The 19,837-nt window shown below is 36.0% G+C and overlaps 1 protein-coding gene and 1 long non-coding RNA gene across 8 annotated transcripts in view; one reads left to right on the forward strand and one right to left on the reverse strand.

The window, feature by feature from the left end:
- The window catches only part of DICER1 (dicer 1, ribonuclease III), a 68,890-nt gene that overhangs the window by 35,087 nt on the left and 13,966 nt on the right, over positions 1-19,837 (reverse strand). For 2 of the 7 annotated variants that reach the window (XM_032482566.1, XM_032482572.1), the window contains exons 2-11: positions 16,221-16,435; positions 13,984-14,048; positions 12,634-12,734; positions 8,808-8,996; positions 8,017-8,179; positions 6,931-7,061; positions 5,825-5,959; positions 5,216-5,376; positions 3,136-3,304; positions 1,344-1,816 (exon numbers count right to left, since the gene is read on the reverse strand). In XM_032482566.1, the coding sequence (XP_032338457.1) occupies positions 1,344-1,816; positions 3,136-3,304; positions 5,216-5,376; positions 5,825-5,959; positions 6,931-7,061; positions 8,017-8,179; positions 8,808-8,951 (1,376 nt within the window). In that variant the 5' untranslated portion in view covers positions 8,952-8,996; positions 12,634-12,734; positions 13,984-14,048; positions 16,221-16,435. The remainder of the gene's footprint in view (positions 1-1,343; positions 1,817-3,135; positions 3,305-5,215; positions 5,377-5,824; positions 5,960-6,930; positions 7,062-8,016; positions 8,180-8,807; positions 8,997-12,633; positions 12,735-13,983; positions 14,049-16,220; positions 16,436-19,837) is intronic. The other 5 variants (XM_032482567.1, XM_032482570.1, XM_032482568.1 and 2 more) reach the window with 4 other exon arrangements.
- On the forward strand, positions 3,403-14,604 carry LOC116664396. The gene is made up of 3 exons (XR_004320915.1): positions 3,403-3,412; positions 8,787-8,791; positions 14,435-14,604. It is a non-coding gene; the product is annotated as an uncharacterized LOC116664396 (long non-coding RNA).

The raw sequence follows: 19,837 nt of genomic DNA on the forward strand, positions 1-19,837 counted from the left end.
TGTTCTGTGATACCCGAGGGCATTGTGATTACACAAAGAACTGGAAACCAAGAGGTAGAATATCACGATTCTAGAATTGTCTCTGCCACTGACTGGCAATTTAACTCAGAGCAAATCACTTTCCTCTTGAGGCCCTTTCTTTTTTTTTTTTTATAAAAATAAGTGGGTTGGATTAGATAGTCAGTGGAGTCCCTTTCCAACTTTAAACTTTTGATTCCAGGGTAATTCACCACCTAAAGTTATTTTACTTCGTAGTCATCATAAGGATCAAGCCCAATGACTATGAAAATCACCAGGCTGAACACCGCCAGATGACTACCCCAGAGTCCAATTTCTCGTTACTCAAGTACGTTCTCCAAGCCCCAAAACAGTCAGAAGCAGTTAAAAAAAAAAAAAAATCCCAAATTACCTCAGGAAACAAAGCTTAATTTCTCCTCAGAGATCAATACTTGCAGAAAAAGCTCTCAGGGATCAACTCTGGCCAATTAATGGATCTTGTAGAAAAGCAGATTCAAGTACAAAATAAGGACACTCTTTTTTGGCCCTTCTAAGTAACAGGGCATCTATCCACAAATCAAAAGAACCAAATGTTAAGTGACCACCTGACACAAATTTGAAGTGAAGCTCCCTGGCTGGGTATATATTCAGGAAAAATACACTTGTGCTGAAGAGTGTAGGGCGGGAATCCACAACTCAACTGGCATTCACTGTCACCTTTGCCAACACTCTCCAAATTCCTCCCTAACATTTTTGTTCTCTTTTGATTCAGAAAATTTTAATAGGTAGTCTATGAATCAATCCAAATTTCAAATTCAGTTGTTATAAACTTCACTGCAAACGTGCAATCTTGAATCAATACTTGTTAAGGAAAAAAAGCTACATAGGAAAATGAGCCACAGCAATACCCGGATAAAATTTCTCCCAAGCTTACCTGAAGGAGAGGGCTTGGTGTGAAATGCTTAACACAACGCCTAACGTGTCAGAGTCACAGATTAATAAATATCTGAATTGAGTCTAACAACTGAATACAAAACAAGGAAGGCTTTACTTTAATGTAACAATTTTTCTATACTTGAGGTCTCCGTTTTAGATGGATTAGAGCAGATGAGCATCCTTTATGAGAAAAATTGCAGTCATATCAAACCTCGCCTTTTGGGAACGCCATTGTATATGTAAGCACCCCCTGTGTCAATCCCAGTGCAGCCTAAACACGAGGTACGATGGAGCCAAGTGAGGACTTACACAAGCCTTCCGCAAGCTCTCAAAGCTGTTACCATGTACCACTTCACAAAACAAAAAGCTGCCTGTTCAACTACGGAAAAAAAGTAATCTTAGAGATTTACCTGTTTAAGACGACTGCTGTGTATCTTCTTTCCACAAAAATAATCCCACATAAAATATTGGTAAATGGAGAGGGAAAATTTGTCTCTGGTTTCTCTTTTTCTTCAATTTCTTCATCCTCCTCATCATCCTCAGAATCACTCCAAGACACGTAATTATCCTGGTTCCTGTTATTGTACCACTCAACGCTTTCAAACTGCTGTCGCTCATATGGCTTATATTTGCGTAAGATTTCAAGCAGTTTTATGACCTTAGGAGTTACAAATTTCAGGTCAAGTGAGGCAGGTGAGAAGTGCTCTTCACACAGTGCATGTATTTTCCTTAGGAAAGTGTCTGTAAACAATAGGAATTTCCTGTGCAGCTCCTCCTGCTCGTGTTTGATATACTTCTGTAGTTCTCTCACCATCATCCCAGCCACTTTATCTGCACACCAGGGTCCCAGAACTACCAATACCGCTCGACAGTCCGATAGAATCTACAAAAAATTGTGAAGACCCAAACATTAAACAATAATCATGTAGCATTTTCATATGGAGTTTAACTGGGACTCAAGCTGTCTTCAATCTGCCCCTTGAAAATAAATCTCCCTCACTAATATAAACACTGAGATTAATTTCCCAAGGTTGGAGGGAGGGGCCAGTAATTGTTTCAAACTCTACTTTTTCATATATATGCCCAGCACCATCCTTTTGTTTTCTCCAGCAAAAATAATCAAATAACAGAAATTAAAAGATGAAACTGTATAAGGCTAATAAAACTTAATTTTAGATCTCTAAGTAGTTAGAAGTACAACTGAGTCATTTACTTCCAGCTAAATACGCAAGGAATTATGTAGCATAGTACATGTATGTGTGTGTGTGTGTGTGTGTGTGTGTGTGTGTGTGTATACGCGTATGTAGCAGAGTATGGAATTTTATTTTAGGTATCAAAGAAGAGCAAGACAATTTTCCTTGAACTGTATCTATACCCAGAGTGCCACATCTTAGAAGCCCAGCTCAGAGCAGAATGTAAATCCATAGTGAGGCTACAACTGAGGAACTGTCAGTTTCACAGGCAAGTAAAAAACATACTAGGTTGAACATGAACTTAATGAGAATTCAAGGGCTATGAAGAGTCTGGGCACTGCTGTTCCAGAAAAAATCAGCAGAAAAGAAATTAAGACTTAGATTCAAGACAGTGTTAACATTCACAACTGGTTGCAAAGAACTTGGACGATGATTCTCAAGTATTAATGGCATCAGGATAACGGAGGGCTTGTCAAATCTCAAACACTGCGCTCCCACCCCCTGAGCTTTGGATTCAGCAGGTCAAGGGTGGGGCCCGTCATCTGTCTGCCTAAGAAGTTCGAGAGGGATGCCGATACTGCTCGTCTGGGCTCCACACTTTGAGGACTACTGTCCTGAGGAATCACTTCTCAAAGCTGCACTACTCAGGGATGCTGGGCTCATATCCAGTTGCATACAAAGAAACAGCAAGAGATTCATTTAGCCCAAGGGTTTAAGCAGGAACTAATTCATCTAACTAAGAAAAAAAAACTGGACTCAACTTCTTATACTTAAATAATGATGACACCTACTTAAACCAGGGAGGGCTATACTTAATATAAATGTTTGTCAGGTAAAAGTAACCTCAACCCAATATGATATATTCAATGAAAAATGTTCAGAGATAAGAATGTAAGGCCTTAAACTTTAAATGTACAGAAAACAGCCTCAATAGAAGTATATTTTCATTTCAATATTAAAAATAGAAACCTTTTATCATATTCCTTATCATTACTTTGCATATACTTACCTGCTTAGAAATTAAAGTAGAATCTCTTTCTTTTGAATGTACAGATATGTTACAGTCATTGATAAAATTAAGTGCTTCTTCTAATTCCATCAGCAGTCTTTCGTAAAGCCCACTTCTGTCAGTAAATGGTCCACAGTCCACCACAATCTCACATGGCTGAGAAGTATATCTTTAACACCAGAAATAAAAGTTGTCAATACCACAATAAATGCACCATAGTATTACAATCCATCTATATAACTGAACCAAAAAAAAAAGAAACTTTCTATTATCAGTTGTATAACTACTTGGAATAACAGGCAGGCTCACAACAAGCCTTCCTAATGTGGTACTTGCTCACTGTTATCTGTACTATGTTTGCCTGTTAGGTTTTGAGGAATAAATATGTTAAGGCTAGTCATCAAAGAATTATGTGATATCATTATTATCCCAGGTTTTTTGTTTTGTTTTTAAGTTTAGTTTAGCCTTTCATCTTTTGTCCCCTTAGGCATCAGCCAGAATGAGAAACAATGTTAGTCACAATACTTAAGAAATTCAACAATAATTACGTCTCAGAAGCAGAAACGAGGGGACGGGGTGGGGGGGGGGTGGGAATCATAGGGAGAAAATACAAAGTATTATTAAATTTATCCATTTCTTTATTATTTGAAACTTCTATCATTTACAAATGTCAATTTTATTTTTAATGTATTTTTAACATGTCCTCATAAGGAAAGCTCCCCAAATTTCAATTTCAATATCGTTCCTTGGCTTTTTCATGCCTTTCATAAAATGACAACCAGAACAACACATAAAATTCTAAAAGCACATATAATAGTTAATGAGAAGAAATACAATAAAGGTATTTAAGTACCATAGTTTTCATTATTTTCAAGCAGAATTTATAAGAGTCACATTACAGAACTAGGTAATGCCAAACTCAATGGATCACTTACCAGTTTTACCTACATGTTCTAACACCCCTACTTCTGAAGACTTTAAGTATGACAGGGCTATCAATCTAAGTCAGGTCAGATAAAAGCAAAAGTATAGCCTTTTAATTCCACATCATAGATCGTTCTAGCTCAGGGAGATTACAAACAACATGTCTTAAAGGCCATAAGATTTCTATTTGTATCACATTTGGATTCCTAAGTTCCATGAATTTAAGTTACCTTTTCTTCTTATTCTACAGAGAACTCTCCAAATTCCCACTAAATGACAGGTGCATTTACATGTGTCAATGTAAGTGATCAAAGAATCCCCTGAAACCACTGCTAATGCCATTTCTCAGGTTTGGGGACCATAAATGACTCACTTGAAGTTGCATGCCTTACAGTGAGTAAAGCCAGTATTCAAAACCCATGTGTGATTTAACTTCACAATCTGAAAAATAAGTCTTCTCTATTGTAACTGTTCCAAGAACCACTACTTGGTAATCTTTAACCTTGTTAAAGCCTATATCTCATAAGGATATAAGGATATTTTAATATTAATTGAATTAATTATACTTATTTAAAAATCTAATTTACATAGACTCCCTTCCACCAACTTAGATCAAAAAGATTGTGTATGCACATTTTAATGAAACTCAGAACTGCTGTCTCCTCAAAAAGAGACAAACCTAGAAATCATAAACATCTCAGAAATTCACACCAATTTTCAAAACCAGAGGATGCTTCCCATTATTTTAAAGCATACTATAAAACACACAATTCGGTAAATAAATTAATGGTTTTTCAAAGCAACAGGTAGGACATTTAGGTGAGAGCAACAACTTGCACACACTGACAGAAGAGGACACTGATTTCCTGTCTGAGTTCCCAGTCTCTGGCAAGATCAAGCAAACAGGATGGACCCACACTCACACAATATTCCCTCTTAGGGCAGAAACACCTCCGTCTGCTACTCTCTGTGGAAATAATGTTAGATTCTTGCATTCGAAGGCGACTGTCCTGACAAAGAATGCTTATTCTTCCTCGTTTCCTTCTAACAGCCATTGTTCACTTAAACAGATACTATCTGCAAGGCACTATGATACTGAAGGCTTAAAACTGTTACAGCTAGTCTCACAAAAGCCAAGTCAATCCTAAATGCATACCTGTCTAAGACCACCAAGTCAGTTGCAGTTTCAGCATTACTCTTAAGAATTTTCTCCAGTTTCTGAATCTTTTCTTCCAATTCCTCTGGATCACATTTCCCATTTAAAATGGAAGCAGTTAGTCCCAAAATACGTGGACATGATGGACAATTTTCACAGAGCTAATGTTAACAAAAGATACTGACAGTAAATTCATTTTGCAAGGCTCCAGCAAAAGAGACAGTATCATAATGAGATGCGTCCAAAAAACCTAATGAATACTAAAAAGATTATTTATAGAATTACTGTAGCTTGTTTAAATGATCTACTTATCAAAAAGGAACACTGAAATATGCTATGACAGATTACGCAGTTCATTTATGATAGATCATATATTGATTTATATTATGTTAAATTTTTATTATAGATTAAGATTTGTTATAAATTAATTAGTTTGATATTATAGATTATAGATTTAACTGAACATTGATTTAATATTCATTCATTCATACACTGGAACCAAGTTCCCAAAACTAGTAACTGATATTGCTTCTGATATATTAAAAACACTGTTTATACTCAGTAATTTGACCTGTATTATTAAAAGTGATAAGAAATCTAAAAACTTACCTTCATAATTTCTCGGTAGGGGTGGTCGAGGATTGCAAGATGACACTCATCAAATACCAAAAGGTTAATGTCTGACAGTGATAAGTAACCATTTTTCAAAACATTCAAGGCGACAAAGCAAGTCATAACAAGAACCTAAAATAAGATTAGTATCAGTAAACAACACATGGCATCCACCTGCCTAGACAAACTTCTATGAAATCAGATTATGGAACCACTGTATTTTTCGTGAAGATTAAGAAATTCATCAGTAAAAGTTAAAACAAAACTTCTCAATGTATGGAAGCTCATACTTGGGAACCAAAACGTAAAATTAGGAAAACATGGAAAGAGACAATAAAAAAAAAAATCTTGATAATGGAGACCATGTTTTCATGATAAATCTATTAAATCTACTTCAGGTTTTCAGGTTCCTACAGTCATAATTTGAAGAGACCTGTCAGCTTTATCAGATCACAAAATAATTCACACTGTTTTTTCCTTTTTTTTCCCCCATCGAACGGACAAGGTTTTCTGGAATAAGACACAGACTACTTAGTTCTTTTTACAGCTTATCATTCTGTGGATTTTAAGTACTTTGCTCATAAGGACTTAACCCAGTATGTAAGACACACTAGCAGACTGTGGACTACTTAAGGTTGATTAGCACTCATCTCTTAACCACTTCAAATCTACCAACACCAACACACAAAAGGCCCTCAACACAAGCTGGCTGCATGGAATGTCTAAGTTAGAAGTATCCATCAAAGACACTAAGATCTCAACCAACAAATGTCTCCAGTTTCAAGACATTTAACTCAGTAAGTTTTCTGAAAGCAAAGTATTTCTACGATGGAAATAGGTATTAGAATTTGTGTTTTTTAAGCAAATAAATCATATTGCAAGGTTGTTTCTTTTCTACGGAGTAAGAGCAACGCAAGTTAGTCATTTATTTGCCTTTAGGATGAGACTTATAGTGAGAAAATGTGTCAGGGCTGGTTTGCCGGCTGACAAAATACAGGAAAGCAGAGTTTTCAAACCTAATTGAGACAACTAAGCCTACAGGTTATCTTAGAAGCCACGGGCTTGTAGGGGTTTATTAAGTGAGATTTCTCTCCAAGTCTTACCTGGTGCTTAGTAAACTCTTGGTTCCATTTCTCTTTTGTCCAAGATGCATTTACTTCTAGGTTTGAGTATTCCCCAACCTTGAGATCTGAGTGAGTTCTGACAGCTGACACTTGTTGAGCAACCTGGTTTGCTGGTCACAAATATAATACTCCATGTAAATATGAGAAATCTTCCCTAAATGGCTCTCTGGACTATTAATGATTAAACAGTTAAGGAAATTCTTATTATTAGATATTACACCTAACCACCAACTTTTTAGACAGCCAATTTAAAATCATATTTATCCTCCAAAGCATCTATATTAGACTCATTCCCCTGCCTTCTGCTATTCACTCAGAGCCTGACACCACCTTCCTTCTTTAAAATTAACTTTCCCCAACCTAAGAATATAATTTCTAGGCTGTAATGGCAACTACTCCAGATCCACCCTCCTGTTTTCTTCAATAAAATCAGATTATATCATCAAGAAATAAGTTAGACAACTTGTATTCAAAGCACATGAAGAACATCACATGCTGAGACAATCTAAAAAAAAAAGGAGCGACATGATTATAATAGTACCCTAGTAGTTTATGTTGACATTTTATACTTTTTATTTTAATATATAACCCCAAACACATAAAAACCAGTATTTTAAACTCTTATTGAATATCTAACTTTTAAGAAGCATCTTTCTTTCTACAACTGGCATAGCAAAATTATAAGTCAGTCAACTCTTTCATAATCAAGCACCTTTTGATACACTTTGTGAAGCTAAAATATCAAAAACAAAAATAACTAGTAACTTAGATTATATCTCAAAAGCAATCCATTCAAAAGAAATGCAGAATCAGAATTAAATGCAATTACATTTAAGGAAAAAAGCTGAAGTTTAACACCTGTGAAATAAAATAACTAACATTAAGATATACTATAAAGAAATAAGACATAATGATATTTCTGCTATCAGAGCTTCATCAAGCACATTATTCGTCCAACTCTCTACACTTTCAAGAATTTAACTTAATACCCATGGAGAAAATCTGCTTAACCATAAATCTCATCCAATTTCCTCCACACAATTTGATAAAATAATTTTTTATTACCAGAGTTGACCAAGAACACCGTCCTTTTGCCATTTCTGTTGAAGTCTCCCCTGATCTGATAGGACAGCTCTTTAGTGAGCAGCACTGCGATGAACGTCTTCCCTGAGCCAGTGTTTAAGCAGACTATGGTATTATGGTCCAGAGCTGCTTCAAGCAGTTCAACCTAGAGATACAGTGGGAAAAAAAGATTACACACTTCTTACCTATGTACAAAATTTAGAAAACTGGATTTTGTTTTAATTCAGGAAGTTTCACTGTTTTCTAAAATCTTCCTCCAATAAATCTGCCCTTTCAAAAATATACTTTCTCAATCTTTATATAATAATAATCAGAGATGTTAAAATGACAGTTACACACAGCTGGGCTGTGTAAACATGCTGAAATGGCATTTACAATTTCTTTAAGAATGATTTTCACAAGGACAGAACACTTCTCTAGAATAATATGACCAACTAAAATGACTATAGTTGTGGTTCTGTCAGTCCATGGTTGTTCAAACCAATCTCAATTCCTACCCAGATCACGAGGACAGACACACCCAAATAGGTATTAAGGACAAGTGAGGTTTTCACAGGGAAAAAAATAAGAAACTTCACTAATAAAACTATCAAATCAATTACCCAGCAGATGTTAGAAAAGGACTATTAAGAACAAAAGTATTTGGAATGAGAAAATTAATCAGAAGAGGAAAGCTTAAAAAGGTAAAGGAATTTTATATAAGTTGTGTCAACTATATGCTAATTTATTCCATTTTAGTGAAAATGCTCCAGTATTAGTGTTCTCATTAGTACCTGATATTTTCTTGGCGTATAAATGTTATCATGAATTGCTTCTTGTTGCCATGGCAGTCCAAAGAAAGGACCCATTGGTGAGGAAGCAGGGGTCATGAGCTGCAGGCCTGCCATGCTGAGGGGTTGCAAAGCAGGGCTTTTCATTCATCCAGTGTTTCTTTCATTGCATTTTTGTCCTAGCACAGCTTACTACAAAAGGGAAAAAGAATACCATTACACAACCATGCAGGGTTAAAAACAAAAGAAAGCACAGAAACAAGAGAAACATCAGAATATCATTCCTTTGGGCCTTTTCAAACTCTTCCTATAATTGTTTTAGCTTTTTCTTGATCTAAGAGGATCATTTTAAAAGTCAAGCATTCTATGCTCTCCAACCCAGCAATACTACACCTAGAAACTTGTCTAAAAGAGTTAGGCAGCTACACAAAGATATAAATACATGAGTACTTACTGCTGCATTATTACTTAAGAACAAGAAATAACCTTAAAGTGTATCAATAAAACAATTAGCTAAGTAAATTATGATCGAGCCTTAAAATGGAATACTTTGAATCCATTAAGAAAATACATATCTGTATTAACTGACATAGAACTATGTCCATAATGTATCTTTAAAAGAAGATATGCATGACGCCTCTTAAAACATATACGTATATATGTACAAACATAAATGCATTTCAAACATTGTAAATTCTATGATGCTTTTATTTACAAAAAAATGAGAACACTGTATGGAAGGCACTTCACATTGTGCCTGCATACAAGAAAGAGTCAAATGTCTGCCAACATTTGGTCATTTTATCAAAGGACAGTAAACACAGATGGTCATTTCTCAATCGACAACACAATTGCACAGCTGATCAACTACTGAAATATGTATCTTTAAAATTATGCATAGTTTAGATAAAGTAAAACAAAGCAACACCATTCTGTGAAATAAAAGTTATTTCATGGTATCCAAGCACTCGTCTATATTTCACATACTCCTTCCCCCAAAATTTGATTCTGTAGAATCAGAAAATAAAAATTCAATCTTCTTAAAATTCCTAACCTGCAGCTAGAGGGTTATGCTTTCAAATCTCAATGTAAAAGTTCACCATCAGCTTTCCTGACTGTCAGCAGAACTGACCTGGCCTGTAGAAGGGAATTTTCTCCCTTGTACAGCTTTGGAGTGTTCATTGTTATTACTCTCTGAAACTGGAAAGAAAGACTCCTCGCTCTTTGTTCCTTGACAACAAAAACTCTGAATCTCCTGACATGTTAAATTTATAACCATGGTACAACAGTGACTTAAATTGTTGCATCTAATCCAACAAGAAGTTGCAAGAACAGTCTCCTTTATGTACAGGCATAATACCAAATTCTGATTTCAGAGATTAATTTAGTTGGCAAGAATTCAATATCCAGCTAATTCAACAAGTAGGATCTCAAGTAAGTGGTACAGGGCCGAGGAGCTGAGCAAGGCAGGCGTGTCCGTGGACCAGACAGCACAACCACTCTCATTACCCTTCTCGGAGGAAGATGGCACACAAAGCAGTGCAGAGTACATTATGAAAATCTTCCAAGTCACTCTTTTCCCTGCATCAAACGGAACTATGTTTTTCATGAGAAATAATGCGCTCGTTCTCTACTGAACCAAAGTCCCAACAGCCATTCCTTTTACCCTTTTTACAGTTAGCGTTCACGTCTCTCAATTTCGCAGGCCCACAGGAAAAACACCCCTCAGGTTGATCCCTCAAGCTTTTTACTCAACACAGCTGCAGAGAACTCAACGTGGGAAGTTTATTTCACCTACTTTCCTGAGAACCCAGGAGGGCGTGTTGAAGGCCCAAGGCAGAGCTCTACAGGCACTTTCCACCTGGCTACCATTCCTGGGATGCCTCGCCACAGTCCCTCCATATCCACAGGTTCCACATCGGCAGATCGAATCTGTCCTCGGTTGGACAAATCCACAGATATGGAGGGTCAACTGCACTATGTGGTTTTATACAAGGGACTTGAGCATCCTTGATTTTGGTATCCGCAAAAGTCCTGGAACCAATCCTGGCAGGTGCTAAGAGACAACTGTACTTCTTCACGACTACAGGATGCTCACTGGAAGGATTATTATCCTCAAACCTGACCCCCTCACTTTTTATTTACCCAATCCAAATGCTAATCCAAGACCAAATAAAGACATGGTGGAAGAGATCAGGAAATAAGCCTAAATTCTGGTGGTGGATGGAAATTTTAAGGAAAAAAGGTGAGCAGCAATGTAAATCTGCAAACACACTTCCTCCAACTCCAGAAACCACGTACAGCTAGGAACCTTCCTCCTGAGCACTGTCCCCATGTCACCATTTCTTCTCATATAGATAATATTAGTAATATAGCCTTAAAAAAAGTTCTTTTTTTAGAATAGTCTAAAAAATAGTCTATTTATTTATAAATATTTAAATATTTTAAATTCATTATAATTAAGCTATTTATATAGAAAGTTTAAAAAATAGAGTCTATTTTTAGAATAGTCTAAAAAATAAAAGAATGTTCTACTTTTTTAAGGGGGGGATACATTCTTCAAAAATAGCAGAATTATAAAGCACAAAGAACACCTATGAAAATGTTCCAGATTAAAGACTATAAAGATGTGACAACTCAATGCAGTCACTTATCTCATAGGTGACAGAAACACGTGTGAGACATACAGCTCCTATGCTCAAGGAAACCCTAGTCTATCTGGTCATACGTATTCATTTACTTTTTAAAATTCTTTATTTGGAAATAATTTCAAACTTACAGAAAAGATGCAAGAGTAAGAGGAGGTCAAAGAATACGCGCGTCCCTCTTTCGCCCCACCGGCTTTATCAGCTGCACCCGCGCTCTCTGCGTTATCTACGTGCAGTTTCTTTTACTGAGCCATTCACACCCCGGATGTGGCAAACAAACAATGTAGGTTTGCAGGATGAAAAGTGTCCATGTGAGTGACATGAAAACCTTCAAACAGCTTCTATTTGCCTTTCATAATTTATATCACACTGCATATATTCACAGAGACACGTACACACAACTTACTCCTTCCCTGGCACAGATGCTCCCTGAGAACAGGCTGTGTGTCTCATCCTCTGGGGCACCTAAATTTCCAGGTACGATGTACCACATATACATTTAAATAAACATCTGACGAACTGAATCAGATTCATGAATGTCTACCCAGTAACATACAGAAGAGAATCACAGACAGTTCAAAAGATAATTCTATTTGGTTTGGAAGTCCACACCCACCCCACTCCTACTCACCCTAAAGGGCGGATGCAGGAGAGAGAATCTGCGAGGAAATGGAGGATGGCAACCAAACCCTCCCCATTATATTTCCACGAGGTCACAATATTTAAAATTAATTTTCACTCATTTAGTACACAGTTGCTGGCCTCAGTAATATACTTTCTATATTTAGGGAAAGCAAATGCAACACTAAAAAACTGAACAGGCAATCCAATAGTGTGAAAACAGAAAAATCTCTAATTACGCCAATTTTTACCTTCTTTGGCATGTTAAACAGATCTTGTCCCCTTAACTTAGCCTTAATGGAAAGTTCTGAATCCCTGCTGGTAAGTAAGTTTCTAGTTTCACAGATTAACTGACTACGGTTAATGGCTCAGAGCGGAGAGAGTAATACACGTGACTATTCTTCAATCACAGATTTTAAATTTCTGGTCAAATAATTTACACTCATGAAGTCAGTGAGGTGGTTTCAGAGCTTCCACATGTGAGTCATTTAGAAGTAACTTAGTGAAACACATGAATAAACTCTCTTCCTCTTTCCACACAGGACAAACCACAGATTTACCGTCTTAATGTTTGAGATCTCTGTGTTGCTGTTGTCTGAATTGCATTTTGACATTGTGATAGCAGTTTATTGGAAAATCACAGCATACTCAAGCTTCTGCTCTAAAAATAAATGCAAAAACAGCCAAGTTTAAGATTCCTGTACTTAAACCGAATGTAAACACATCTACAAGAAAGCCCTATTGATATGAAAAGTTGAATAAAAGGCCATTATTTTGTATTAAAATTTAAACAAAAGACATTTGGGTTATTTTAGGATACTAAGTCTTATTCTAAAACAAAGAACAAGAGAATGAGCTGTAACAATAGCATGCCTAATTCTCAGAAGTCTGGGGGGAAGAAAATGTTAGAGGTAAGTTCAAGGAAAGATTTCAAAAGGAATACAAGGAAATCAAACGAAGCACAAAAATTCTAAAGACAATGACTAGGAAATGATATAAATAAGTACAAGGATAGATACGTGTTATTTCCTAAATTCACATATGCAAAAGGACTAGAGGAGGACACCAGAAGAGGTACTTGGCTGAGAAATCCAAATCAGATGGCAGTAAGTCTTCACTACACGTATGAAATCTATCAGCAACTTCAATTTCTCAAATGAAATTAAAAACACAAATGCAAAGAACAATGAAATCTAACTATAAACTTTTATAAAATTCATTTGTGAATAAAAGAATTCAGGAACACAGTTCAACAATGTTAATGTTTGGGAGAAATTTATTTTTAGGGGTGGTCTTAAATAATCCTAAAAGAGATTATAAATCAAAAACTAAGGAAGGGAAATTGACACAACATTGTACACTGACTATACCTCAATTTAAAAAAAAAAACTAAGGAAGGCTGCTCTCCCTTCTGAGTGAGACGGCCCGCACTCTAAGGAGCACGTAACTACTTTTACTTTACACTAAGCACCCAACCCCCACGCCTCGTGGCCTTTCTCTTGCCTTCTAAAACGGCCTGTTCTCTGTCTAAGAATGTCTCTCTCTAAATAAATCTACCATTACTTAAAAAAAAAAAAAAACTAATGAATCATTAAGTATTGAGATGAAAAATACTAAGATGAAAAGTTCAGTTTAATCAGTAAAGGTTGATTTTCTTAGACATCAGATCTCATTCATGCAGATTAACTGCAACGCCTCTTTTACCGCAAGCGCAGGAAAACCAAACTGGCAACCTTTTCTTTTCGCTTGTTTCTGCCCAGTCTAGTCTAGCCTAGTCTGCAGTGGTTTTTTAAAAAGCACATTCGTGTGGAGGTTAAACTTCCTCATTTCACACACAAATTGATTTTGCTAATAAGTTAACAAAGCAGAATGGGGAAACCTTAACACTTCTTCAGTATGTACATATTTACCTCAAAAATGCTGATTCTAAGTTCTTTCAGTTTCCAAGTCTGTATTAATTCATACCCTAGGTAACCTAAAAGCAATCAGAGAGAATATTTTAGAACATACAACTCATTTTTAAAAAACAACTTTAAGAAATTTCCTACTTGACAAAATTTTCATATTTAACTTACAGAATAAGATCTCTGATAAAATAATGTATATTTATCTATCGGGAGTCAAGAAAACAGTGTATGTATGAAAGGGCTGCCGATTAAACTAAGTATTAATTATGTGCTGTACCACTGAAAGATTTTCAAAGTTGTTAGTACAATCCAATTAGACATAAGGGAGAATTCTTGGAATATTCTTGGAAAATTACATTTTCCCCTAGTAAAATCTGGCTATAAAAATACTTAAAAGACTACAGAAGGTCAGTATCATGCTTTACACGAACAAATAATCCCCTCTCCTAATGAGTCAGTTTGTGTTTTCTGAAACTATCTCATGCTTTGACTTTTAATTCCATTCTATACAGCCCCCTAGCATAATGCAAATTCAATACAGCAACATGGCCCGAGTGTCACACGTCTTTCCAATTCACATTCACCTCTTTTCGAGAAACACAGGAGCCAAAATAATAAACTGATAATCCTTTAAAATTCAATGCAACTCCATTATTACAAACTTATGGCTGAGTTATCCAAATTAGTTCCCTAGACAATTCTGTACAGAGATACATTAGAAAGTTAACATGCCAAGTACAATGCCAACTTATTTTATGTTCATACTAGAGCCAATGGGTCAAGTTTTCTAATTTTAACTGATGACCACGATTTAAATAACAGACATGCAAACTTATGTTTGATAGGCCCCTTTAAGATAACTCTGAAAAAGACATGCCACATACCAGACGCTCAGTCAAGTTTTAGTATAAACCAACAAACTTAACCTAATTAGCATCTAAATCCAGTATATGGTTGAACCCTTTCAGACAAAGGCTTGTAACAACTGACAGCTAACTCCTCTAGGCTGAGATCTAAAGGCACCTAGAGCTTCGTGGTGCGTACTTTCAAAACCAGTAACAGAAAACTTCCAACTCAACTCATTATGTGTCACAAATTCTGACATTATTAACTTTACAAACATTACTATCTAGATTTCATTTCTACTCTTATGGAGCCCCAAATGCATAACCACCATGAAGTCCCATAGTAAACAAAAGAAACACACACACACACAGTATTCACATTGTGACATTAAAACACTGTCAAAAGTACTTCTGTAAGCTAACAGATAAAAACTAAAAAATGTTTGAAGAGCTTTTAGTCCCTAACAAAAATGCTATTGAGATCCAAGACATTCACTTAAACTCCGACCAAGCCTAAATGCTAAGAGCATCCTTGGCCAAGGATACACTGTAACAGGCTTACAAGTGGTTGTTGATGTAAAGGTAAATTAAAAATAAGTGGCTTAATTCTCCCATTTGAAAATAAAGGGAGGAGACTCCTTCCCCCTCCCTTTTTTCAGAACTTCTTTTTCGCTCCTTGTCAAATGTAGTTGAATCTTTCTAAAAGCTAAAGAAGCCTCCAGCCAGTCTCACTTCTCAGGAATGGTTTCTTAAGATATGTAATCACCAAGAATCACCGAGAATCTCCCAGTTTCCTAGGATGGTCTAATTTGTCAGCTGGCTCCAAATCGCAAAACCTACCCCTAGTCATAAAGACATGAGAAAATTAGCAATTTTATCTTGAAAACACTGATGTCAAATCTTGCAACCACTCAGCTATACAAAATAGTAAGATTTCTGTCTGTCTTTGCAATCTCTTTAGTGGGATAGCCTGAGGTGCACATCACATTCTGGATTAATGTTTCCTCAATGAAACTGCTTTCTCCCCTTCCACTTTTTTGGAGAGTTTTTCTGGGTTAGCAGGAAATTTTGTTTTTAATTATATTTCCCCAACATTAACTTAAAAAAAAAGTCCAATTCTCAAATAGTTTTCATGCCAAATAACAAAATTCCGTTTCTTGAAACTTAAACACTAGAGAAATTCTAAAATATGCTGCCCAACTATGCTCAAGAGAGCAGTTTTTAAAATAAAGATAGAGCCTACGTGGGAAACACCTCCATATATAAAAAGGAATCTGCACACAGGAAGGATCCAAGTTGTCTACAGTAACTCCCACCCTCCTTTTTCTAAATGAAAGTTAGAGGAGAAAGTGTCAGCTCTTTTAAGCTAATTCACAGTCAAGTCCGCGTTCTCACCTCTGAGCACTCTGGCATACACAGTCACTCCCTCCTCACGGAGGCCCTCTGGTGTGGGAGGGACACTGGGTAAGGCCACTGGGGATGCAGAAAGCAGTCTTTTCTTTCTTTCTTTTATCTTTCATCTAAAATCATCTGAATGCCAGCAGAGTCCAGTGTCAGGAAGACCAAGGTTTATCAGACTCCACTACCTCTCTCTAAGGTTGTTTCCTTGCCTGTAAAATAGAACACCTGACTATTATGGGGATTAAATAAGATTATGCACATTAACCTTGGTAGAGAAAAAGTGCCTGCACAGAAAATGTTCAATAAATGGTAATTTTTAAGAAACCACACTACCATCTCTATCTAGAACCACTATTCTTGAGTAATTCTTAAAGACTTTAAGGAACTTCTTAAAGAACCTAAAATGTTTTATTAATTCCCAAATTCAGTATGAAAAACGTATTCTCATACAAAGTTAAAGTATTATACAAAATTTTATACAGTATTTTTAACTAGATGAACCTAAAAAAACCACAAATTCCAAACTACCTAGTCATTATGAATTTACAGTGGAATGAAAATCAAACAAATTTAAATCACAAAACATGGTACATAATATAAAATAAAATAAAATAAAATAGCTTTTTGTCTACTAGTTCTTTTTAAAAGCAAAACCAAAAAATACTACATGCTACTTCTATTTGGCTTCCTAGACATTACTGAAAACATCACTTAAGTGTTTCTTAGGCAATGAAATGGTACACAGCTGGGCAAGTAATCATTGTCATCAACAAATAGACAAATTTTGAAAATATAAAATTCAAGAGAAAGCAAGAAGATAGGAAATATCCAAAACATCCATGGTACATAAAATAAATATTTCAAGGATTTATCAACTATTATTTTGTAACTACAGATTACAAAAGACTAAGGTCAAACCAAAGACTGACAGATCAAAGAGAAAAGGGATAATAATTTCAAGAATTTAAACACTGGAATTTTTAGTCTTTAGAAAGTTAAATACACAACAGAAGAGAAAATTTTCCATTTTTACTTTTAATTGTCATACCTGTCATTATTAATTAGAAATCCTTGCATCTTAATCTAGCCTACAACATTAACACAAACTACATTCAGAAATGTTCCCTTCAGCATTACCATTTATAACAGCAAAAAATACCCCTCCCGGCTCCCAGAAAACCTCTAAATGTCTAACAATGAATGAGGGAATGGTTTGGTGACCCATGGATGGTTCACATCACATGATGCCCTTCAACTGAGCCATTAAAAATGATGACAGTTTATAACTAAAAAAAATGCTTGTGTTATGGGATTCAATGAAAAAAAGAGAACATTTTTATTTACAGAAGACTGGACTGTGTCCTCAGGTTAAAGGAAAAAAAGAAGGGAGAAAAGGAGGAATGGAGGGAAAGATAATTCACCTCAAAACTGAGGATGACATTACCACCATTAGTCATTTCTCTTTCCTTAAAATTTTTCTGCATGTTAAAATTCCCCACAATTTGAACACATTATTACTTTCAGAATTAAACTCTCAAGCTGAGGATGAAGACAATAAAGATATACGATTCTGTTAAGTATTGGGGAAAAAATTCCCTTCTTAAGCTATTAAATGTGGTAATATTCACCTCCGTTTCTATAACTTAAACCACAAATTCACTAGCTGCCTATTCTTGCACTACTCTATGAAGCAAATTTCTGGGTTTCTCTAAAATCTGTAACATAAACATATTGTTTACATTTCAACATAATTATGCCTGAAATTAGATTTGTCCAAAATTGAAGTTGAATACAGGTCAAATACCATTTTAACAAATTCCATCCACCAAAATCTCCATATAGAAAGTATCTCTAGGCTGCCAGCCAATGGCCCACTTACTTGGTGTATTTCTTAAAAAGACAACATTCCAACACATCAAGATGGCAAAGATACTCACCCCTTCCCTTCAAGTTACCTATTATGACCTTTACTTTGCAGTTTTAAGAGAGGTAAATATTTAATACATCACTAGCTTTCAAGGTGAGATTTTCAGGTTTATGTTTGATTCCAAGTTTCTGTAGTTTACTCAACAGACATATTGTTCAACAAGTGCTAGAATTTTATTTAACTCTTACACCACCTAAGAACATCCATGAGGAGAAAGAGGCCACAATTTTCTATGTCAAGCTGCTTTACGACACTGTAACGTGAACAACGTAATAGTAAAGAAAAGTCAGTGCTGAGACAAAATGAGCCTCAGAAACTGCTGAGTATGAGGGATGCTTAATCAATGTTGGGTCAGGAAGCAAACAAATTAAAAGTTCCAGGCAAGAGGCAAAGCCCCCATCACAGCTCTGTGACCACCCCAGCTCTCTGCTCTCCCTGTAAACTCACAGCCTCCCCAGGTGAGCTTCTGCTCCTGGAGCCCCCAGGCCCTCTCCCCGCCCCCAAGCTTCCCTACAGAACCTCTACCATGTGACTCTCCTCTCATCCAGCACAGGGGTGCTTTCCACACCACTCCAATCAGGGCTTAATCACATCTTCTGCTCCGTGTGACATGGTATTGCTATTGCTATTGCTATTCCCACCTCCCCCCTCTCCCCAACAAAATTTTAAGATCTTTGAAAAGAAAGATAGCCTCATATCCTGACTTACAGAGAATTCAAGGAAAGCTGGAAACATCCATAATACATTTTCATTAATTAATTCTACACTGAGAATAAACCTTATTGATCTAACCTTAAATGAACATGTATCTTTTTGTAGGGCACATAAATTCGATTTAGATACTTCCTACTTTTAAAAGACTTTGAACAATCCAAATTATTTTAACAAGTTTAAAACCTCTATCCTTGTCCCCTCAGGGCTGACCTGAAACTATTAATAAAGCTGGAGAGGCATCAAGTCAGACAATGATTCTGACATCATCCAAATATACCCATCCTCCCACCCTAGTCCTTTTTGGGTAACTCCCAACCTACAAAATTCTCTTCCACTTTAATGCAGTCTGATCTGATACTAACCCAGAAAATGTTTCAGCAACAATTTAAAGTTCTAAAGTTACAAGTTTAACTGGGAAAACCCAAAGATTCAAATAATACTTCTCATTAATTTTTCATTTTGGAAATTGTACTTTATTAGTTTTAAAATCTAGATAAAACTATTCAATGTCAACCTACAAATGTAGAAAAAAATGACAGAAAAATCACCATTTTTAACCATCACATCAGTAATGAAGACAAGAATCATTAATGGATGCTGAAACTGTTGGGTGAAGGTCTCAGTCATTCTGCCACAGATTACCTACTAATTCAAATGAAAACTGGTATTTTTACACTGGAAAAATCTGACAAATACCACCTTAACTCAAGAGACAAAGTTAACATTACCAATATTGGGACAAACTGACAACATGCACCTCCGAATGTGATGAACTGACAAAGGAAGTACATTCATGTCAGAAGTGCAAAACCTGAAGATAATCATGAGGAAAACCAAATCTGAGATGCATTTTACATATCTGGCTTGTGCTCTTCAAAAGTGGCATTATCACAAAAAGCTGAGAAACTATTCCAGACTGGAAGAGCAAAGAGACATGACAGCTAAATGCAACACACATTCCTGGTTGACG

Source organism: Camelus ferus, chromosome 6, assembly GCF_009834535.1.
Source record: "Camelus ferus isolate YT-003-E chromosome 6, BCGSAC_Cfer_1.0, whole genome shotgun sequence".
Lineage (NCBI taxonomy): Eukaryota > Metazoa > Chordata > Mammalia > Artiodactyla > Camelidae > Camelus > Camelus ferus.